At 41.7% G+C, this 21,539-nt stretch overlaps 1 protein-coding gene across 1 annotated transcript; it reads left to right on the top strand.

Annotated features, from left to right (window-relative positions):
- The first annotated feature begins 2,490 nt into the window (after positions 1–2,490).
- si:dkey-98f17.5 (uncharacterized protein LOC569123 homolog) lies at positions 2,491–20,455 on the top strand. Its single transcript, XM_064937805.1, has 12 exons — positions 2,491–2,635; positions 3,937–4,048; positions 4,609–4,702; positions 7,106–7,160; positions 12,633–12,773; positions 13,243–13,403; positions 15,998–16,096; positions 17,094–17,239; positions 17,481–17,652; positions 17,884–17,996; positions 18,150–18,237; positions 18,387–20,455. Exons 1-12 carry the CDS (start codon positions 2,494–2,496, stop codon positions 18,438–18,440), a joined length of 1,377 nt encoding a protein of 458 aa, XP_064793877.1. The 5' UTR covers positions 2,491–2,493; the 3' UTR covers positions 18,441–20,455.
- The last annotated feature ends 1,084 nt before the right edge of the window (positions 20,456–21,539 follow it).

Below are 21,539 nucleotides of genomic sequence, written 5' to 3'. Positions count from 1 at the left end.
GCCTATGAAAGGTGCAATTTCAAAGGTATAGCCCAGATCTTATTTGAAAACCATGCACGAAAACGAAGAAGAGGTATATTGAGTTATTGGATTTGACCTATTTTATGGTCATCAGTGTGGCAATTTTCCTTTTTGATTATAAAGACCTCATTGTTTGTGAAGTCAAGTGACCAGAAAAGCTCATAAGCCCCTTCTTGGTCAGCAGGATGGTCATTCCACTGTTTCCAGATAGGCTACATGCCTTTGCTATAATTTCAATGATTTCCATTTCTACATTAATTTTCACAATGGAAAAAAACTGAAACCTCTTTCTTCAGTTTATTGACTATAGCCTATAGAGCCTAGCTAGCCCTAGGGACTACAGACCTTTCACTAGTCCTACAGTATACAGTGGGGCAAAAAAGTATTTAGTCAGCCACCAATTGTGCAAGTTCTCCCACTTAAAAAGATGAGAGAGGCCTGTAATTTTCATCATAGGTACACTTTAACTATGACAGACCAAATGAGAAAACAAATCCAGAAAATCACATTGTAGGATTTTGAATTAATTAATTTGCTAATTCTGGTGGAAAATAAGTATTTGGTCACCTACAAACAAGCAAGATTTCTGGCTCTCACAGACCTGTAACTTCTTTAAGAGGCTCCTCTGTCCTCTACTCGTTACCTGTATTAATGGCACCTGTTTGAACTTGTTATCAGTATAAAAGACACCTGTCCACAACCTCAAACAGTCACACTCCAAACTCCACTATGGCCAAGATCAAAGAGCTGTCAAAGGACACCAGAAACAAAATTGTAGATCTGCACTAGGCTGGGAAGACTGAATCTGCAATAGGTAAGCAGCTTGGTTTGAAGAAATCAACTGTGGGAGCAATTATTAGGAAATGGAAGACATACAAGACCACTGATAATCTCCCTCGATCTGGGGCTCCACGCAAGATCTCACCCCGTGGGGTCAAAATTATCACAAGAACGGTGAGCAAAAATCCCAGAACCACACGGGGGGACCTAGTGAATGACCTGCAGAGAGTTGGGACCAAAGTAGCAAAGCCTACCATCAGTAACACACTACGCCGCCAGGGACTCAAATCCTGCAGTGCCAGACGTGTCCCCCTGCTTAAGCCAGTACATGTCCAGGCCCGTCTGAAGTTTGCTAGAGAGCATTTGGATGATCCAGAAGAAGATTGGGAGAATGTCATATGGTCAGATGAAACCAAAATATAACTTTTTGGTAAAAACTCAACTCGTCGTGTTTGGAGGACAAAGAATGCTGAGTTGCATCCAACGAACACCATACCTACTGTGAAGCATGGGGGTGGAAACATCATGCTTTAGGGGTGTTTTTCTGCAAAGGGACCAGGACGACTGATCCATGTAAAGAAAAGAATGAATGGGGCCATGTATCATGAGATTTTGAGTGGAAACCTCCTTCCATCAGCAAGGGCATTGAATATGAAACGTGGCTAGGTCTTTCAGCGTGACAATGATCCCAAACACACCTCCCGGGCAACAAAGGAGTGGCTTCGTAAGAAGCATTTCAAGGTCCTGGTGTGGCCAAGCCAGTCTCCAGATCTCAACCCCATAGAAAATCTTTGGAGGGAGTTGAAAGTCCGTGTTGCCAAGCAACAGCCCCAAAACATCACTGCTCCAGAGGAGATCTGCATGGAGGGATAGGCCAAAATACCAGCAACAGTGTGTGAAAACCTTGTGAAGACTTAAAGAAAACGTTTGACCTCTGTCATTGCCAACAAAGGGTATATAACAAAGTATTGAGATAAACTTTGTTATTGACCAAATACTTATTTTCCACCATAATTTGCAAATAAATTCATAAAAAATCCTACAATGTGATTTTCTGGATATTTTTCTCATTTTGTCTGAAGTGTACCAATGATGAAAATTACAGGCCTCTCTCATCTTTTTAAGTGGGAGAACTGGTACAATTGGTGGCTGCCTAATACTTTTTTGCCCCACTGTATAGTAGCCTAACCTTACAAGTTTACACAAACATATTGGACTTGGAATGTCAAAATGCCTAAATTCTTACCCAATTTGTAGACAAAAGAGACCCTTCTATTTACTTATATTATGTGATGTATAGTCTACTAAATTAATACTACTGTAAACAGTGCTACTGACATAGGCCTCCTTGTTCTTTTGAGTTGTACTTCTACATTTTAGTCTCAGGGCGGCGCTGTCAAGCCTAGATGGGATACGGTTTATGTCAGATTCGCACAGAATATATTTTTTACGTAGTCGGTTCGAATTTATGCAGCAGGTTAGGATAATTAACGTAGCAGGTTAGGATAATTCAATTATGGTTCGGAAAACTGTTGAGTTAGCTAAAATCCGCACAAAACAAATCTACTTTAGACGTCAATTTGACAACTGTATTCAATCTAGCCGTAACCTCATATAAAACGCAAATGGCTCTATGTGAGCAAATCATAGACACTGTGCATCACCGTAAACGTTCCCCCTGTCATTTTAAAGATGGTGGAAGGGAGTTCTATAACTGTCATGTCGGGCGGTAGAAAGCCCCGTTCTGTGGCAAACCCTCTGGAATCCGCGATCACCACACCCAGTGAACGAATCTTGAGAGAATGCCACAATTTATATATCGACAGCGAAAACGGTAAATAGCAAGCTATTTCTGCACACATAGCCTATATGATCAATATAACAGCCGTGCATATTCGCCATGCCTGCTGCTCAACAAAGTAGCAATTCATTTAAAAGTTAATGCCTGTGTTTACACTTGCTCGAATATTCTACTCTGATCATCAAGCGTTGTCTGTCACTATCCACTAATATGTCAAACACCCCATACTAACAGGGTCTTTAACAGTGGCAAACTTCTTTGTATTGTTGTTTTAACAAGGTCTTTAACCAAGTGTTTGGGTGTGTATTTGGCATTAAAAAAAATACAATATTGGTCTTGTCATATTTTAAATAAGAAATATAGCATACAGTTTGTCAAGTGGTGGAAAACGTACTCATTTGTCATACTTGAGTAAAAGTAAAGATACCTTAATAGAAAATGACTCGAGTAAAAGTGAAAGTCACCCAGTAAAACACTACTTGAGTAAAGTCTAAGTATTTGGTTTTGAATATACTTAAGTGTCAAACGTAAATGGAATTGCTAAAATGTACTTAAGTATCAAAAGTAAAAGTATAAACCATTTCAAATTCCTTATATTAAGCAAACCAGACGGCATCATTTTCTCTTTATTTATTTATTGGCAAATAGCCAGGGTCACAATCCAACACGCAGACAATTTAAAAATTAAGCGTTTGTGTTTATTGAATCCGCCAGATTCAAGGCAGTAGGGATGACCGTTAAGTGTGTTAATAGGACCATTTTCCTGTCAAAATGTAACGAGTACTGTTGGTTGTCAGGGGAAATGTATCGAGTTAAAAGTACATTATTTTCTTTAGGAATATAGTGAAGTAATAGTTGGCAAAAATATAAATAGTAAAGTACAGATACCCTTAAAAACAATGTAAGTAGTACTTTGAAGTATTTTTAATGAAATACTTTACACCACTGCAGTTTGTTGGCCAGATCATGCTCTCAGGGCCTACTCTATGTTCATGGCCTATTCCCTGCGCTAGATAACATCATATGTTCATTTTTGGGAAATGAAGGCATAGATACATTTTTCAACCATTTTTTTTCTTTCTTAAAAATGTGGCATAAGTAAATGTTGTGATATCTGGATCAAGATGGAAAAAGGGGTCTTAGAAAAACATTGTTTGGTAAAGGACCCATAATAAGTAAGCATTTCACTGTTAGTCTACACCTGTTGTCAGCGAAGCATGTGGCAAATCAAATTTGATTAGATTTGATAGCACGGCTTACCTGACCCATACTGAAACGGTAGTGTCAGAAAGAAAGGAAAGCCACCTGACCTGTGTATGTTTGTGTGTGTTCAGGGCTGGTGAAGATAGCAAGCCGACTGGGTCTCCGGCTCCTTCCTCCACGGAAGAAGATCATTGTGATGATAATGGGGAACCACTCTGCGGGAAAAAGCTCATTTATTAATTGGTAATACAGCTCCCTAGTATCACTGCTAAGGATCGGCACAGGCTAGGCCACAAATCAAGAGCCGAGTCGAGTGTAGGAAGGAAGGAAAGAGGGCAAGAGAAAGGAAGAGGCAAATATGTTTGTTAAAATGTGGCTGACGAATGTGCACACAGGGACATGGATTGGAGGTGCTGCAAGATACAGTATTAGCCTCAACGTTGTGGTCTAACAATCCGGTGATTTATTTACCCGAGACCTTTCCTAATGGAAAGAAAGGAATCTAGCAATTTAGTGAGGATGTGAAATACCTAAGAATGTAGATGTATGAGTCTGTTTAATGAATATGACATGTAAAGATTCTGTTTTTGTTTTGCATTTGCTTTGTGTAAAGTTTTCATTATCACACGGTATCCTAAAGGATATCATGAATACACACATACATTTGAAATTAATAATAACTGTCAAGTTTGATTCTGTGATTTAAATATATATATTTTTAAAAAATCCCTAGTGATGGAATTTGTCAATGTGCAGTGCATTTCACACAATTGTTGACTCAATTTCACTTGCTGCCATTTCAGGTATGTGGAAGAACATATACAGAAAACAGGCGTTGCCATAGAAACGCAGGGATTCACGTTTATAACAAGTGGTCGGAAAAGAGAATCGCTGACGGTAAGTTCGTAGCACCACGCCACCGCTGCCGTGAATGTCTCTCAATGCTCTTTTAACCATGTTGTCAACAACTTGCTTCGTATTCAGCCAGTGGCGATTGAATACCATAACAGTAAGCCTTGTGGTATGCTAATAATTGCTTACCAATGGTTTCCTGTCGCTGGCGCCATGAATCTCATTCATTGCAGCCATAACTATGATCACTGGAGCCTGTTGTTGGTCACCGCTGATACATATTCAGGAAATCTTTACAGCGTTGTACACTCATTTGGGATTTAGGCATATAGCTGGATCTACACGTTGATGTACAGTGCCCTCCGTAAGTATTGAGACAGTGACACACTTGTTGTTGTTTTGACTCTGTACTGCAGCACTTTCAAGTATAAATGATATAATGACTATGAGGTTAAAGACTGTCAGCTTTAATTTGAGAGTATTTTCATCCATACCGGGTGAACCGTTTTATAAATTACATTACAGCACTTTTTGTACATAGTCCCCCTGTTTTAGGGGACCAAAAGTATTAGTAGAAATGAACCTATACCGTATATATTAAAGTAGTCAAAAGTTTAGTATTTGGTCTCATTCCTAGCATGTAATGATTACACCAAGCTTGTAACTCTACACACTTGTTGGATGCATTGGCTGTTTGTTTTGTTTGTGTTTCAGACTATTTTGTGCCCAATAGAAATGAATGGTAAATAATGTATTGTGTTTTGGATTCCCTTTTTTATTGTAAATAAGAATAGAATATGTTTCTTAACACTTCTACATCAATGTGGATGCTACCATGATTACAGATAGTCCTGAATTAATCGTGAATAATGACTTGTCAAAGTTAAGAAATGCTAACCACTCACTATAACAATAACAGGGGAGGTTAGCATTTTTGGGGGTATGATATTTGTGTCTTAACTTTCTCATTAGCATTATTCACAATTAATTCAGGACTAATATTATATTATGTTCTTATTTACAATAATTTACAAAAATTTCACTACATTATTTACCATTTATATTTATTGACTTTTGTATTTGTATTAATTAGGGATCCCCATTAGCTGTTGCCAAGGCAGCAGCTACTCTTCCTGGGGTCCAAACACATTAAGGCACTTACATTACATATAAAACAGCACATCATATAACATTATTACACCACTACATATCTACAATACTAAATGTATAATACCACCATACTACAATGTACGTGTGTGTGCTAGCGCTTGTGTGCGTTTGCAATGTTTCTGTACTTTGTGTGTGTCTCTTCACAGTCCCCACTGTTCCATAAGGTGTATTTTTATCAATTAATTTCTATTGGGCACAAAATAATCTAAAACACAACCAAAACAAACAGCAAATTCATCCAAGAAGCTTATAGGTTAACAAGCTTGATGTATTCATTGTGTGCTAGGAATATGGGACCAAATACTAAACTTTTGACTACTTTAATACACATAAGTGAATTTGTCCCAATACCTTTGGTCCCCTAAAATGGGGTTGACTATGTATTAAAAGTGCTGTAATTTCTAAACCGTTCCCCCCGATATGGATGATGCTTCACTATCCCAATAATTATTGAGAGCACTGTATTCACGTATGAATGTAAGTCGCTTTGGATAAAAGCTTCTGCTGAATTACATATGATATATATTCTGTATATTACATTGGGACGTGGTTGCATCTTGATATATTACTCTACTTTTGAGGTCTGAAAAAAAATCGAACAAACTTTCATTTTATGACTTGAATAATGTCACTGCAGTGAAATTGCGCTCGTGTGAGTTAGGTTAGTTTAAAAAAACAAGCGTGCAGGTACCATGTAACACGCAGATAATGCTTCACGCATTCAATCTAGTTTTGACATAATTTTAACTCTGTGTAGTTTTACAATGAGAGGCCACTTTTCTTGCTTGCTTAAGCGATGCATGTATGGCTGTGTAAACGTAATGGTACGTACAGTGCTGATGGCTCACTCTGCATGCTGCTCCATCCCCAGAGGGCCTGGGCTGCATGCAGAGAGAGAGAGAGAGAGCCGGGAGAGAGCAGAGAGAGAGCAGTGAGAGCGATTGGCATATTTGCAGTATCATCAGGCTAGGCAACAAGCTTCTCTCTTTCTTTCTCTCTCTCTCCCTCCCCTACCTTGGTGAAGGAGATGAAGATGAATAATGTAATTATAGTGAAGGACTGTAAGGATTATCTGCTTTATATACAGGAAGGGCTTAAAGCCATGCGCAAGCTGCAGCAAAGCCCCTGGCATTGAGACCAAGAATATCGCCTCGCCTGGCTACTCCAGGAGGAAGACATCTTTCTGACCAGCTGGGCTCCCAACAAGTCTATACGTAGCTAGACATTTTCTGTCTCTTCCTACCACCTCTCTCACTATCTGCTTTTAATCTTCCACAGGGAAATGCCACGCTCCATCTCTACCCCCATTTCCGACCACTCCTGGAGTTTAAAGGTAGGGTTTCCCCTGTCGTCGGAAATTCTTTCCAGTGTGCCTGGTTTACGAGTCCGTTTGTGGCACAATTTTATGTTTTTCTCTTGCGTGAGTAATTACGGCGTAAAATTGATTGCCGTCTAACTTCCACAGCTTTATATTCTGCCTATTTCACAGTTGTTGTTTTTTATGCTGTCTTCCTATTTTGAACCCATTGTCATTTTCACAGCGGCAGGAAAGTCTGCACACCTGTAACTTAATGGCACGTTTGTGTTCTTCTGTCCATTATTCTTATGGTAGGCACATTTTGGTGCACCTCAGAACCACCTAAAAGTGTTTAGTCTGGAGTAGATTTTGCTCCTTAAGTTTTCATCTATTCTGTTCAGGGAGGACTAAAACACACATGTTGGTAAATACAGAAGAAAATACATTTCACGGTAAACTGTTTTAATTGAATTAATGCAAACTTTACACTGGTGTAAAGGCTTAAAAGGGCAGTGCAGTCAAAAACATGATTTCCCTGTGTTTTATATATATTTTCACACTGAGGATGGAATGATTCTATGAAATTGTGAAAATTATGATAATGAACTTTTAATATAAGAGCTGTTTGAAAATAAGTTTTTAATAGACCAATAACAAACAACAGATAGTTTTCAGGTGACACGTCCCTCCCATTTGGCTCCTCCAATTAGGCCCCTCTCTCAGAGCACTCCCAGATAGTCCTAGCACAATTGTTGCTTGAGAAATTCCCTTTTTGCTAAGGAGTAATTTTGTAATAATTTTTTACACTTTTAATTGAAAACAATCACATTAATTGTTACCCAGAAATTATTTGAAATTGAGATAAAAATGGCTGCATTAGACCTTTTTTTAAAAAAAGTTGTAAATCTGATCCAAGTGACTTTGTCCACGGTATCAGAACATTGCATCAAATCTACTTGAAATGCATTGATTTCTTAATGAAGTCTTGGTTCAAACATGACCAGTGTAACCTACTGCTGCTTGGTTCCCTCCACAAGGTGTGTCTGTCTGATGGGAGCTAGACGCTAACGCTAACTCTCAATTCTGAGTCATCATAGTCTGGTTGCGTCTCAGATGTCTATAATAGTGCACACTACTTTTGACGAGAGCCCCATTCCCTATATAGCGAACGACTTTTGACCAGAGCCCTATGGGGCCCTGGTCAGAAGTAGTGCACTATATAGGGTGCCATTTGGGACATCAGTGTGGTTTATCACTTCATCTGTGCTGCAGACTCTGTGTGGTTGCTTCTCACTGTCATTTATATCTCGGAGAGGTGGAGATGAGACTGGGATTACATAGGACCATCAGACAAAGTCGTGCTGTCATCTTAGGAAAAGTGCCTGTTGAGTAGCTGCAGTAGGTTGGAGCTCCAATTTGATGGCTACAAGGTAGCTGGCAACATGAATGTAGATACGGTCTTGGTGGGTGTGTCTAAGGCCAGGGGCGGGCCTGTGCAGTGCGGATTCAGTGTGTCTCCACATTGACAGCGAGACGTGTACACAGAGAGAGAGGGGGGGGGTTCACCGGGTGCAGAGTGCACACTGCACTGTATGGAGCTGTGAGTCACACGCCCCGTCTACGGCAGTGCGGTGGAGTCAGAAGGACAGGAGGAGGAGCAGCTGAGAAATGTCACAGCCGTGAGAGATGGATTAGCCAAGGCACCAGCAGCAGCCACTGCCACTGACTGAGGAGCCACAGGCCGCCCGCTGAGGCGCTGGAGAATCATCATGGATCTGTTCTGGATACAGCTAGCTATTTATGTCCACATCACCACCGACACCAACGCCGTACTCCAACGACATGTTGAGATGTTATTAAGCGGTGGAGGATGACTCATCGAAATCTGTCCTCCGTGTGATTATTGCCATTTGTTTGCTGGTTTACACTGACTTTCAAGTCTAATTTCTCTATTTGCTTGATACTCTTGTCAGAACAAGAGTGTGTGCTCTTGAGGAACAGGTGTTTAATCAAGTAATGTGTTTAGTGTCATTTCCACAGTCTTTGAACAACAGTCTTTAATCAAAGTCTTGTCAAGAGGTTACATGTTCAGATCTCAAATTTGATGTACAGCATCAAAATTGCATGTCAAGTTATCCATTTTGACAGCCGTCAGTTTGGTCCAACTCTGGTTGGGCATACTATACTACAGTACTTGAGTTTGCCTGGATTGGGTTTAACACAGGCGGCTCTGGAGCCATATATCAAAACTAGTTCAGTGCCCCCTGTCCCTACAATCGTATTAATTGTGACCTAAAAGGCAAAACTGATCCTAAATCGGCACTTCTACTTCGAGACACTTGATCTAAACACCCCCCTGCCCTTTGCTGCCCCGCAGGGTCACGTTGTCTTGCAGCCTTTGACCTTATCCTGGTGCACCGGATATGCCGGGTATCTATCCCTCTGTCTGAGGTGGCAAGCCCAGCGCTAGCAGGGCCGGAATAGATTATCGTTCTCTTTACCTTTTCTCCTTTCAATAAGCTTATTGGGGGGGGGGGGGGCTCTTGCAATGAAGGAATCTATCCCATACTGGGGCAGCATGTCTGTATCTAATCTATTTGATTTGACTATTTTTAGATGTTCTTCTTGCATAATGACAATGGTAAAAGCACAAGTTGTCTTCTGTCTGTCAACCCCTATAGGGACGGGCACAGGAGTCTGCGCTGCACCCTTAATGTCTTAGAACCGAACCCAACTGGAGCGCAGTAATGGGTGCTGGACCTCATTAACTGTGTTTGACATGCCCCTCTGTTGTGCCTGCCGTGAAAGGGACCTTGTCCTTGAGTCTTGGTTGTGTTGTGATTGGAGACGGGGCTGTGTGGGTGGAAATCTATGGAGACGTCTCGTCTCGAGCCGCTAGGGAGATTGACGCATAAGGGAAGCGAGCAGCCGCGTTGATATAGGAGAATGTTGGGAATGCTAATGTGCACCAACAGCAAGAGCAGCACAAGGCTGTGATTTGTACTGGCTGGTAACACCTGCCTCTTGCAATGATAAAGCCCCAGTGTCATCCCAAGTGGGGGAGGAAGGTGGGTATGTGACTCAACAGTCATCCTGTTCTGATTCTGAGAGGGAAGGGGTTGGCGGAGGGGGAGGGTCAGTCATAGCTGCAGTGCATGGTGTGTTTGTGTGTGTGTCATGTAACCCCCACTGTGCGTTGCGTCACAGTCGTTCTTCACTGGCTAGCTTTATGTCTCACTCCCCTCTGTAAAGCTGCCAGTTGAAGAGCTGTTGTGGGTAACTATGACTACAGACCTCTCTACAGAAGGGGATGGTAAAGGCATAATTCAGACCTTACGATTCAAATTGAGTGTTGATCTGAGGCCGTGTTTAGTTTTTGTCTGAGTAGAGGGTTTTTAGTGAAGTAGCCTATTGCACTGTACTACTTGCTCTGGATCCAATCAAAATGTTATTGAAATTGTTTACAAATGGTTCATCCTAATTGTCTCTGCAGGCGTATGCAAAATCGTAGAGAAATGTAGAATAGACAGTCCTTGCAGACTAGCGCTGCGGGCATCGTCCTCAGCTTTCCATGTATTGACCGCACTGAAGTTTATGGGCAACAAATAAAACAGATTTTGGTGCCGACAGCCTTCAACGACTCCTCTTCTTATTTATCACCCACAAGTTCTCCAGAAGGGCCATACTTTAGTCCAGCCTCCTTTACAGCGCCTTCAGAAAGCATTCATACCCTTTGACCTTTTGCACATTTTATTATGTTACATCCTGAATTGAAAATTAATTAAATTTAGATTTTTTTTTGTCACTGGTCTACACACAATACCACATCATGTCAAAGTGGAATCATGTTTTACATTTTTTTAAACAACTTAATTACAAATGAAAAGCTGAAATGTCTTGAGTCAATAAGTATTCAACCCCTTTGTTATTGGCAAGCCTAATTAAGCTAGGAGTAAAAATGTGCTTAACAAGTCACATAATAAGTTGCATGGACTCACTCTGCATGCAATAATAGTGTTTAACATGATTTTTGATTGACTACCTCATCTCTGTACCCAAATTATCTTTAAGGTCCCTTAGTCGAGCAGTGAATTTCAAACACAGATTCAACCGCAAAGACCAGAGAGGTTTTCCAATGCCTCGCAAAGAAGGGCACCCATTGGTAGATGGGTAAAACATGAAAAGCCATTTGAGCCATTTGAGCATGGTGAAGTTAATAATTACAATTAGTGTCTCAATACACCCAGTCACTACAAAGATACAGGTGTCCTTCCTAACTCAATTGCCGGAGAGGAAGGAAACCGCTCAGGGCTTTTCACCATACCAACGGTGACATTAAAACAGTTACAGAGTTTAATGGCTGTGATAGAAAACTGAGGATAGATCAACAGCATTGAAGTTATGCCACAATATTAACCTAATTGACTGAGTGAAAAGAAAGAAGCCTGTGCAGAATTTTAAAAAAGATTTTAGAACATGCATCCTGTTTGCAACAAGGCACTAAAGTAATACTGCAAAGCAATTCACTTTTAGTCTAGAATACAAAGTGTTATGTTTGGGGCAAATCCAATACAACCCATTACTGAGTACCACTCTCCATATTTTCAAGCAAAGTGGTGGCTGCATCATGTTATGGGTATGCTTGGAATCATTAAGGACTGGGGAGTTTTTCAGGATTAAAAAGAAACGGAAAGGAGCTAAAAACAGGCAAAATCTTAGAGGAAAACCTGGTTGTCTGCTTTCCACCAGATACTAGGAGATGAATGCACCTCTCAGCAGGACAATAACCTGAAACTTAAGGCCAAATCTACACTGGAGTTGCTTTCTAAGAAGACGGTGAATGTTCCTGAGTGGCCGAGTTACATTTTTGACTCAAATCTACTTGGAAAATCTATGGCAAGACCTGAAAATGGTTGTCCAGCAATGATCAACAACCATTTTGACAGAGCTTGAAGAATTTTTAAAAGAATAATGGACAAATGTTGCACAATCCAGGTGTGGAAAGCTCTTAGAGACTTACCCAGAAAGACTCACAGCTGTAATCGCTGCCAAAGATGCTTCCACAAAGTATTGACACAGTGAATAATTATGTAAATGAGATATTTTAGGTATTTAATTTGCAAACTTAAAAAAACAACATGTTTTCAGTTTGTCATTATGGGGTATTGTGTGTAGATGGCTGAGGGAAAAAAATATATTTAATCAAATTTGAATTCAGGCTGTAACCCAACAAAATGTGGAATATGTCAAAGGGTATGAATACGGTATGAATACTTTCTGAAGGCACTGTATGCACACAGACAGTCCCAATTCACTCATTACCTCTTCCTCTTGGCCCGTTCAATGTTTGCAGATATGGAAGGCAGAAGCAATATGGTGGAAGCTCCACCATTACACTGCTTACACCTATCCAGACCTTACAGATCTGATCAAGTTACAGGGTTCGGGCCAAGGGGGAGGGGCCGGGAGCAAATTGGGTCCGGCTGACTTTGTCGGCGTGTGTTGTAGGTGTTACGGACTATCTGTCGGCTGAGATCTCCACCTCCAAGCAGAAGAAGTTTAGTCTGGTGACGTTCGTGGACACACCGGGCCTGGTGGATGGGGACATGATCTATCCCTTTGATGTCAACCGCGCGATCACCTCGTTTGGTATGACTCATTCCCTTCGCTGGTGTGGTTTGATATGCAGTTAACGCACACATTCTCACCCACGCACACACCCTGATCCCGTCACATAGGCAGGACTGCATCACCTTGTGTAATCATTCTGATATGTTGGTGCGTGGGGGAGGATGGGACAGCACAAAGAGGATCTTTTGTAATCACTCTGATGCCTAGTCACTTTACCCTGCTTTCATGTACATATCAACCTCAAATATCTCCTACCCCTTCACATTGATCTGGTACTGCTACTCCCTGTATATAGCTAAATGTTTGTGTATTTTATTCCTCGTGTCGCTATTTCTAAACTCTGCAATGTTGGGAAGGGCTCGTAAGCAAGCATTTCACAGTAAAGTCTACACACCAGTTGTATTCGGCGCATGTGACAAATATTCTTTGGGGGGACTTGATTGTATCTTTTTATAAACGCATTCTACGTGGGGGTGCCTCTTTCCAGGGGAGCAGGCGGACCTGGTCTTTGTGTTCTTCGACCCTATGGGCCAGGCGCTGTGCAAGCGCACGCTCAACATTGTGGAGAAGCTGAGCGATAAGGTTGCGGACAAGCTGCGCTTCTACCTCAGCAAGGCAGATGAAGCCGGGAGGGAGACGGACAGACAGGTCAGTTACTCTTTGACGATGTACTTTCCATTTAACCTCCATCTAGATCCCTCTGCTGTCCATGCAGTGACTGGATCGATGTCTGTGGAGAACAATGTGTGTTGGTTTATGCTTGTTGGTTCAGAATGGATTAGATTTTAAAGCACGTTATGGCAGTTGCTGTGTGGTATAACAATTTCATTTAACTTGGCAATTTTAATTACATCTACTATTTTTATCACATAATTAAGCAATAAGGCCCGAGGAGGTGTGGTATATGGCCAATATACAACGGCTAAGGGCTGTGTCCAGGCACTCTGCCTATGCCACAGTCCTTAGCCATGATATATTGGCCATATTCACAAACCCCCAAGGTGCCTTATTGCTGTTATAAACTGGTTACCAACGTAATTAAAGCAGTAAAAATAAATGTTTTGTCATACCCGTAGCATACAATCTGATACAGTGCATTCAAAAAGTATTCAGACCCCTCCCCCCTTTCCACATTTTGTTACGTTACAGCCTTATTCTAAAATGGATTACATTTTAAATTAAAGTCCTCATCAATCGACACACAATACCCCACAATGAGGATTTTAGAAATGTTTGCACATTTATTAAAAATTAAAAATATACATAAGTATTCAGACCGTTTGCTATGAGACTCGAAATTTGAGCTCAGGTGCATTCTGTTTCCATTGATCATTCTTGAGATGCTTCTACAACTTGATTGGAGTCCACCTGTGGTAAATTAAATTGATTGGACAGGATTTGAAAAGGCACAAACCTGACTATATAAGGTCCCACAGTTGACAGTGCATGTCAGAGCAAAAACCAAGTCATTATGTCCAAGGAACGTAGAGCTCCGAGACAAGATTGTGTCGAGGCACAAATCTGGGGAAGGGTACCAAAACATTTCTGCAGCATTGAAGGTCCCCAAGAATACAGTGGCCTCCATCATTCTTAAATGGAGAACGTTTTGAACTACCAAAACTCTTTCTAGAGCTGGCTGCCCGGCCAAACTGAGCAATTGGGGGAGAAGGGCCTTAGTCGGGGTGACCAAGAACATGATGGTGACTCTGACAAGCCTCCAGAGTTCCTCTTTGGAGAACCTTCCAGAAGGACAACCATCTCTGCAACACTCCACCAATTGGGCCTTTATGGTAGAATGGCAAGACGGAAGCCACTCCTCAATAAAAGACACATGACAGCCCTTTTGGAGTTTGCTAAAAGGCACCTGAAGGACTCTGAGAAACAAGATTTTCTGGTCTGATGAAACCAATATTGAACTCTTTGAATGCCAAGTGTCACGTCTGGAGGAAACCTGGCACCATCACTACGGTGAAGCATGGTGGTCGCAGCTTCATGCTGTGGAGATGTTTTTCAGCGGCAGGGACTGGGAGACTAGTCAGGATCGAGGGAAAGAGAGATCCTTAATGAAAACCTGCTCCAGAGCACTCAGGACCTCAGACTTGGGGTGAAGGTTCACCTTCCAACAGGACAACGACCCTAAGCACACAGCCAAGACAACGCAGGAGTGGCTTCAGGACAAGTCTCTGACAGTTTTTGAGTGGCCCGGGCTGTGCTCGGACTTGAACCGGATCGAACATTTTCTGGAGAGACCTGAAAATAGCTGTGCAGCAACACTCCCCATCCAACCTGACAGAGCTTGACAAGATTTGCTGAGAAGAATGGGACAAACTCCCCAAATACAGGTGTGCCAAGCTTGTAGCGTCATACCCAAGAAGACTCGAGACTGTAATCGCTGCCAAAGGTGCTTCAACAAAGTGCTGAGTAAAGGAAGTCTGATATTTCAGTTTTTGCCTTGTCATCATGGGGTATTGTGTGTAGAGTGATGAGGGGGGAAAAAACAATTTAATCCATTTTAGAATAAGGCTGCAACGTACCAAAATGTGTAAAAAGTCAAGGGGTCTGAATACTTTCCGAATGCACTGTATTCCACGGCTGTCAGCCAAGCAGCATTCAGGGCTCAAACCAACCAGCTTATAATATGTGTTATAGCACATGTTACTTCCCAAACTTAGAATATTGCATACATGAAATCTCTCTAGAATACCTTTGTTCTGGCCGTGCTGCTGCTCCAGTTTCAACTGTTCTGCCTGCGGCTATGGAATCCTGACCTGTTCACCGGACGTGCTACCTGTCCCAGACCTGCTGTTTTCAACTCGCTAGAGACAGCAGGAGCGGGAGAGATACTCTTAATGATCGGCTATGAAAAGCCAACTGACATTTACTCCTGAGGTGCTGACTTGCTGCACCCTCGACAACTACTGTGATTATTATTATTTCACCATGCTGGTCATTTATGAACATTTGTACATCTTGGCCGTGTTCTGTTATAATCTCCACCCTGCACAGCCAGAAGAGGACAGGCCGCCCCTCATAGCCTGGTTCCTCTCTAGGTTTCTTCCTAGGTTTTGGCCTTTCTAGGGAGTTTTTCCTAGCCGCCGTGCTTCTACACCTGCATTGCTTGCTGTTTGAGGTTTTAGGCTGGGTTTCTGTACAGCACTTTGAGATATCAGCTGGTGAAAGAAGAGCTATATAAATAAATGTGATTTGATTAGAGTTTTCATTTGTTGTTTTCCCATGAACAGCGTGTCATGATGCAGATAGTTCAGGAACTGTGTCGCCGACCGGGGCTGAACAAGTGTGGCTTTGAGATGCCCACCATATACATCCCTAACCCCCAGAAGGTAAGACACCACGGACTAAGGCTAGACAAGTCTGTCTCAGAGACCTTGTTCGATATATAGAGACCTCGTTCAATATAAAACTCTGCACAAAGTCACAAATGTAGGTTGAGAAGTATTCTCAAAGCATTTCCTGATATTTCAATGTGTACAATGAGAACAAAATGTCTTGGTGTTTTTTCACAGGATATTTCGGCCCTACCGCCCTCTACCCCGTTTAGCTTGCCTCACAGTTAATTTGACAAAGTCAATCAAGTAGTGGTAAAGCTGAAGAGTTCCTTTTCAGCTACTACTTTACCAGGTTTTTTTATATACATTTCTACTGAACTGATAATTAATAGGGCAAGTAGGATATACATGAGGCTTTTATGTGCAAAATAATTATATTTTGAAACCATGTGGATGGGATGTGAATAAATAAAAATGTTTTATTAAAATATTAAACCCATGACACTGTCCTCTGGAGGGAGGCTATGGAGTTGTTTCAGAGCATTTCCGTCAAGTGTAGCCTACTCCCTGGAATCGATCTTCAGCTGTTGAACGTAGTTTGGTTAGGTGTGGATTTAAGGCACTCTTGCTGTGGAAGGTAAATCCTCCTGATCAGGAGATCTGATGGCTGTGGATCGCTGAGAACAGGATGAATCACGTGTTATGACAGCTGGGAGAGTTACATTCCGTCTCAGTGGGACTAGGGGTTATAAACCACCAGGTCTGATCAGCCACCTTTAGCAGCTTCAGACCTGAGTAATCGCTCCCTCATCGGGTAATCAATGGTCGTCAGGCTGTGCGATGGATGGTCGGTGGATTTTTGCATTCGTCCTGCACCAATGAATTACTGCTGAGAGAGGGAGGCCAAACTTTCCAGTCTTTCCTTCTCAAAACTCCAAAACGCATACAGTAAATCAACATCAGAAGTGATCAAAATGCATTGTGTACTTTATGAAGGAGGATGTTGTGTGACCAAGAGGTTGGCTGCTTATTCCTCTGTCCTGTTGTCCAGCCGAGCCGGTGTGTGAACCAGATCGACGGAGTGTGTCAGACGATAGAGAAGACCATCAACCAGGCCGTCCAGAAGACACTGGACCAGCTGGAGAAGGACTGTGACCTCATCTCCTCCACAATCGACAGCAAATTGTCCCAGGACAGGTAAGAGAAGGAAACAGTAGGTATCCTAGTGGTTTGAGAGGTGGACCAGTAACCGAAAGGTTGCTCGTTCAAGTCCCGGGCCGGGTGACGGAAAAGTAGGGCTTGAACTGGCCACTGGAGAGCTGCTGGTGTCATTCTACCCTTGTAACCTTGAGCAAGGCACTGAACCCCAAAAATAGGGGACCAGGCTATTTTTCTCAAAGCTCCATTAACCCCTGGGCCTCTGTCTGTGTTCCTGCAGGGCGGATGTGAGTTTCAACAGCAGTGTCCGTCTGCACTCCTTCCTGTGTGGGGCACTGGGCATCCTACTGCCGTGCCTTTTCCTCCTCAGCTTCGTCGTCAACACCCTGACTCCAGAGGAGCTGCAGGAGCTGCTGGGAGATGGGCTGGCCAAAGCCCTTGGGCTCTCCATGGTAGGTAACCTCTGACTCCTAACCCCTGACTCAAACATTCAGACCCTGAATTTCAAATCGCCCCCTAGCCCCTCTTCCCTAGGCACTCCTGTAGATGCATTACGACGCAGCTCTAATGCATTTAAAAACTTGTCATGAGCATGACCAACCAAGACTCAGAATAAGAATTGATATCCCGTTTGCCTCAAAATACTGTTCTAAATACTGCTGTTGTTATGCTCGTCTCAACAGGGTGTCGTTGTCTTTCTGTGGACCTGGATACCAGAGGATTTCCAGATATTGTTTTTGATCATATTTGGTGTTCTCTGCTACTTTTTCTTTTGTCTTGCCAAGTATTTTGCCCGGTAAGCAGAATCACTGTTTCTCTCTTTTTCTCACGCACAAAAAACACACTTATCCATTGCTTACTCCAGTTTACCCCCCCCCCCCCTCCCCTCCCCCATGGAAAACATTTCCCACTTTGATTAACAGCCGTTGTCATGTGATTGTGTCCTCAGCCAAGGGAATAGGACTCTTACCAAGAAGGAGAAGAGAAGCCTCACAGAGTACAGCGATTACGTCCAGGATGTCGTCAAAGCCAAGAAGGTGCGATTTCATTGCAATAGTTCTCATTCGGCAATTCGGTCGAAGAAGTTGTGTATATCAAGTGTGTCGATTTTAGATATATTTCTGAGGCATGAAATGCGCTACTGGGTACATATCATCTGTATTCCATTCTCAACTTATTTCAACAGGGAAAACTATACGAGGAGTATCTCGCGCAGTGTGCTGCTGAATATGACTTCTGATAAGGGGCGGGCGGATCCATCGGGAATCTACATGCCGGACTTTCTCGTCGATTAATTGTTTTGTAGGACGTCTTCGTAAGTCTTTTCCTAATCACACCAATCAAGGGCTCACATGCCTAGAATTGCACAATTTGGGAAGCTTTCTGGTACATTTATATGCCACTGGGCGAAGGGAGAAGTATTTCTTTCTGTAATAAAACTAGTTCTGATTGGTTGGGCCTGGCTCCACAGTGTGTGGGCCTATGCCCTCCCAGGCCCACCCATGGCAGTGCCCATGCCCAGTCCTGTGAAATCTGTAGATTATGGCCTAATTTATTTATTTCTATTGACTGATGTCCTTATACCAACTGTAACTGAGTCAAATCTTTGAAATTGTTGCATTTTGCTTTCATATTTTTGTTCAGTGTATAACTCAATTTGTGAGATACAGTATATAACTGTGAGAGAAATATAAAGTGCCTTTTCTATTTGGAAAACTGTGATTTAAGAAGTATCTCAATCTGAAATTTCTCGTGACTTTTTCAGGATGTGTATGTATTTACATCTGAAAGCATGTATGGGACTGTTTACTTGTTTATAGGCTACCTTTCTTAAATGACTCTCTAAGCTAAAAAGCAAACAATTTGCTGGCAAGGTGTTTCTTGATGTCTTTTTGAAACATCTTAGATTCTAATGTTTGAACGTGCTTGGGGGATCCTTTGACATTTTGTAATGAATATGTTGTATTACAAACTACAGTATCAATAGAAGTGTCTGTATTCTGGACAAGAAATCAAAAATCTCCGTAATGCTGATTTACATTAACGTGTGTCCCGACTATGGCAATGCAAAGCTAGAGATGATCATGACGTGAGAACACTGTGTGTGTGGCAGGGAATGCTATTTTATGGCAATATATGGAGACACACCAACTCTATTTTAAAAGGCCAGACTTTTTTTACCAGACTGCTTCAACATGGATAGCAAATTAAATAGAACAGTCAGTTCGGTCAGTGCTTTCTCCTGCCTCCTATTTCCTTTCATGAGAAAGATTCCCAATACAGAATGTAGAATGGTTCACACAGCACAGTATAGTAGAAGTGAAAAGTGTGAGAAGTATTTTTAAGCAATAAGGCCTAAGGTGTGACATATTGCCTATATAGCAGGGCTAAGGGCTGTTCTTAAGCACGACGCAACTTGGAGTGCCTGGACACAGCCCTTAGCTGTGGTATATTGGCCCTATATCACAACCCCCTCCCCCAGGTGCATTATTGCTATTATAAACTGATTACGAATGTAATTAGAGCAGCACGAATAAATGTTTTGTCATACCCGTGGTATACAGACTGATATACCACAGCTGTCAGCCAATCAGCATTCAGGGCTCGGCCCACCCAGTTTATAATCCTGCTTGTGAAGTGAAGCCCTGACTAAGCACTGATGTGTATTTCACCTTCTGAATGTCTCATGTTGTTTGGTAGTACATGGTTATAATACTCATTATATGGATTAGTATGCCGTTTGTCTTACTGCTAGTCTTTGGATCAGTGAAACGTAAAATAACTTACCATTTAATGCCTTCAATGAATACAGTATATAGAATATATATATATATTTATTGGCCTCATAAGGTGCCTGTTTTGGGGTCATTTATACTTGTACAATGAAGAATACCTCCACTGTGTGCTGTTTGCAATAATGTTTCAAACTGTAAACACAAAGTTTGGGTATGTCTTCGATGTAGCTTTAGGGAATAATCACAACTGAAGTTCTTGTGAAATGGTGCTGGTTCCACATGTATTAGAGTTCTTGTTTCCGATGTTATTTATTTTTCAATATAATACACTTAAATTATGTAAATGTATCCTGTTTTTTGCTTTTTGCTTGTATAACTTCTAGAATGTTTTTCTTCAACCGTCTGATAAAGCTAGTTTACGTGTTGCATTTCCTCAAAGGAGGAGGTCTCTTATACATTAAGCTACACTCTGTAACAACAATGTAATATAAGGTAATTAAATGTTTTCTGATTAATCCTGTGTATTGTTCTGTGTATTTTCTACCACGATCACAAACCAGGGATCAGTTTGAGAACTAGAAAGTTGTATTTAAAACTGGTCCAGTGTCTGTATAGGTTCACACACTGCTTTGTATAAAGCCTTATTTGCATATTTCCCAGTGTGCCTTGCCTTTTGGGTGAAGTGTAGTTACTACCCATAACTGTATCCATTTTCAGTCTTGTAGCCTTGAAGTGAGATCCTAAGCAAGTTCAGAACAATACAAGTATTTCGTAAGGTGTAGTTGAGTGACGGGAAACTGAGGCTCTGTCCACAATGCACATTAGTGACATCAGGTCAGCGATATGGCAGTGTGATTTTAAAAATAAATAAAAATATCCACTGCTTTAATTAGAACTCCGTGGTGCAGTGGTAAATTGTCTTTAGTAGCCTGTAACCAGGTTCGCATCATGCTTCCCCTTTTTGCCTTCAAGTTACCTATTTTTCAAAAATGTATATCGATGGCATTATTTGGGATGCTTTAATTAAGCTATAAGGCACGAGGGGTTTGGTATATGGCCAATATACCACGACTAAGGGATGTTCTTAGTCACAGCCCTTAGCCATGTCGTATTGTCCATATACCAAACTCCCGAGGTGCCTTATTGCTATTATAAACTTGTTAGCAATGTAATTAGAGCAGTAAAAATGTTGTCATATCTGTGGTATATGGTCTGATATACCACGGCTGTTAGCCAATCAGCATTCAGGGCTTGAACTACCCAGTTTGTAAGACTAAATTAAATGAACAACAGTGCTGAATGTGTTTCGCATAAAACAATTTTCAAAATAGTTTGCCTTCAACTGGATCTGACCTCATACCGTCACATCCCTGAATTTCCATAGTTCCCTACGCTACCTTTTTGTACAAAATCCTAACTATATTTGTAAGTACGGTGTCCAGTAGCAGCTTGGACTCTAAGCGCCTGAACCAATCAGTGCAAAACATGGTTTGAAGAAGCACGTGATCAAATGAAGCGTCGGACGTCATTGATGACGTACATCTGATAAAGTGATACACGCTTCTTCGAATTAATGCCTTGATCACACCGACAGTGACCTTGCA

The sequence above is a fragment of the Oncorhynchus masou genome, chromosome 25 (assembly GCF_036934945.1).
Source record: "Oncorhynchus masou masou isolate Uvic2021 chromosome 25, UVic_Omas_1.1, whole genome shotgun sequence".
Taxonomy (NCBI): Eukaryota; Metazoa; Chordata; class Actinopteri; order Salmoniformes; family Salmonidae; genus Oncorhynchus; species Oncorhynchus masou.
The sequence above is the reverse complement of the archived record's forward strand: the minus strand, read 5'-3'. Positions and strand labels throughout refer to the sequence as shown.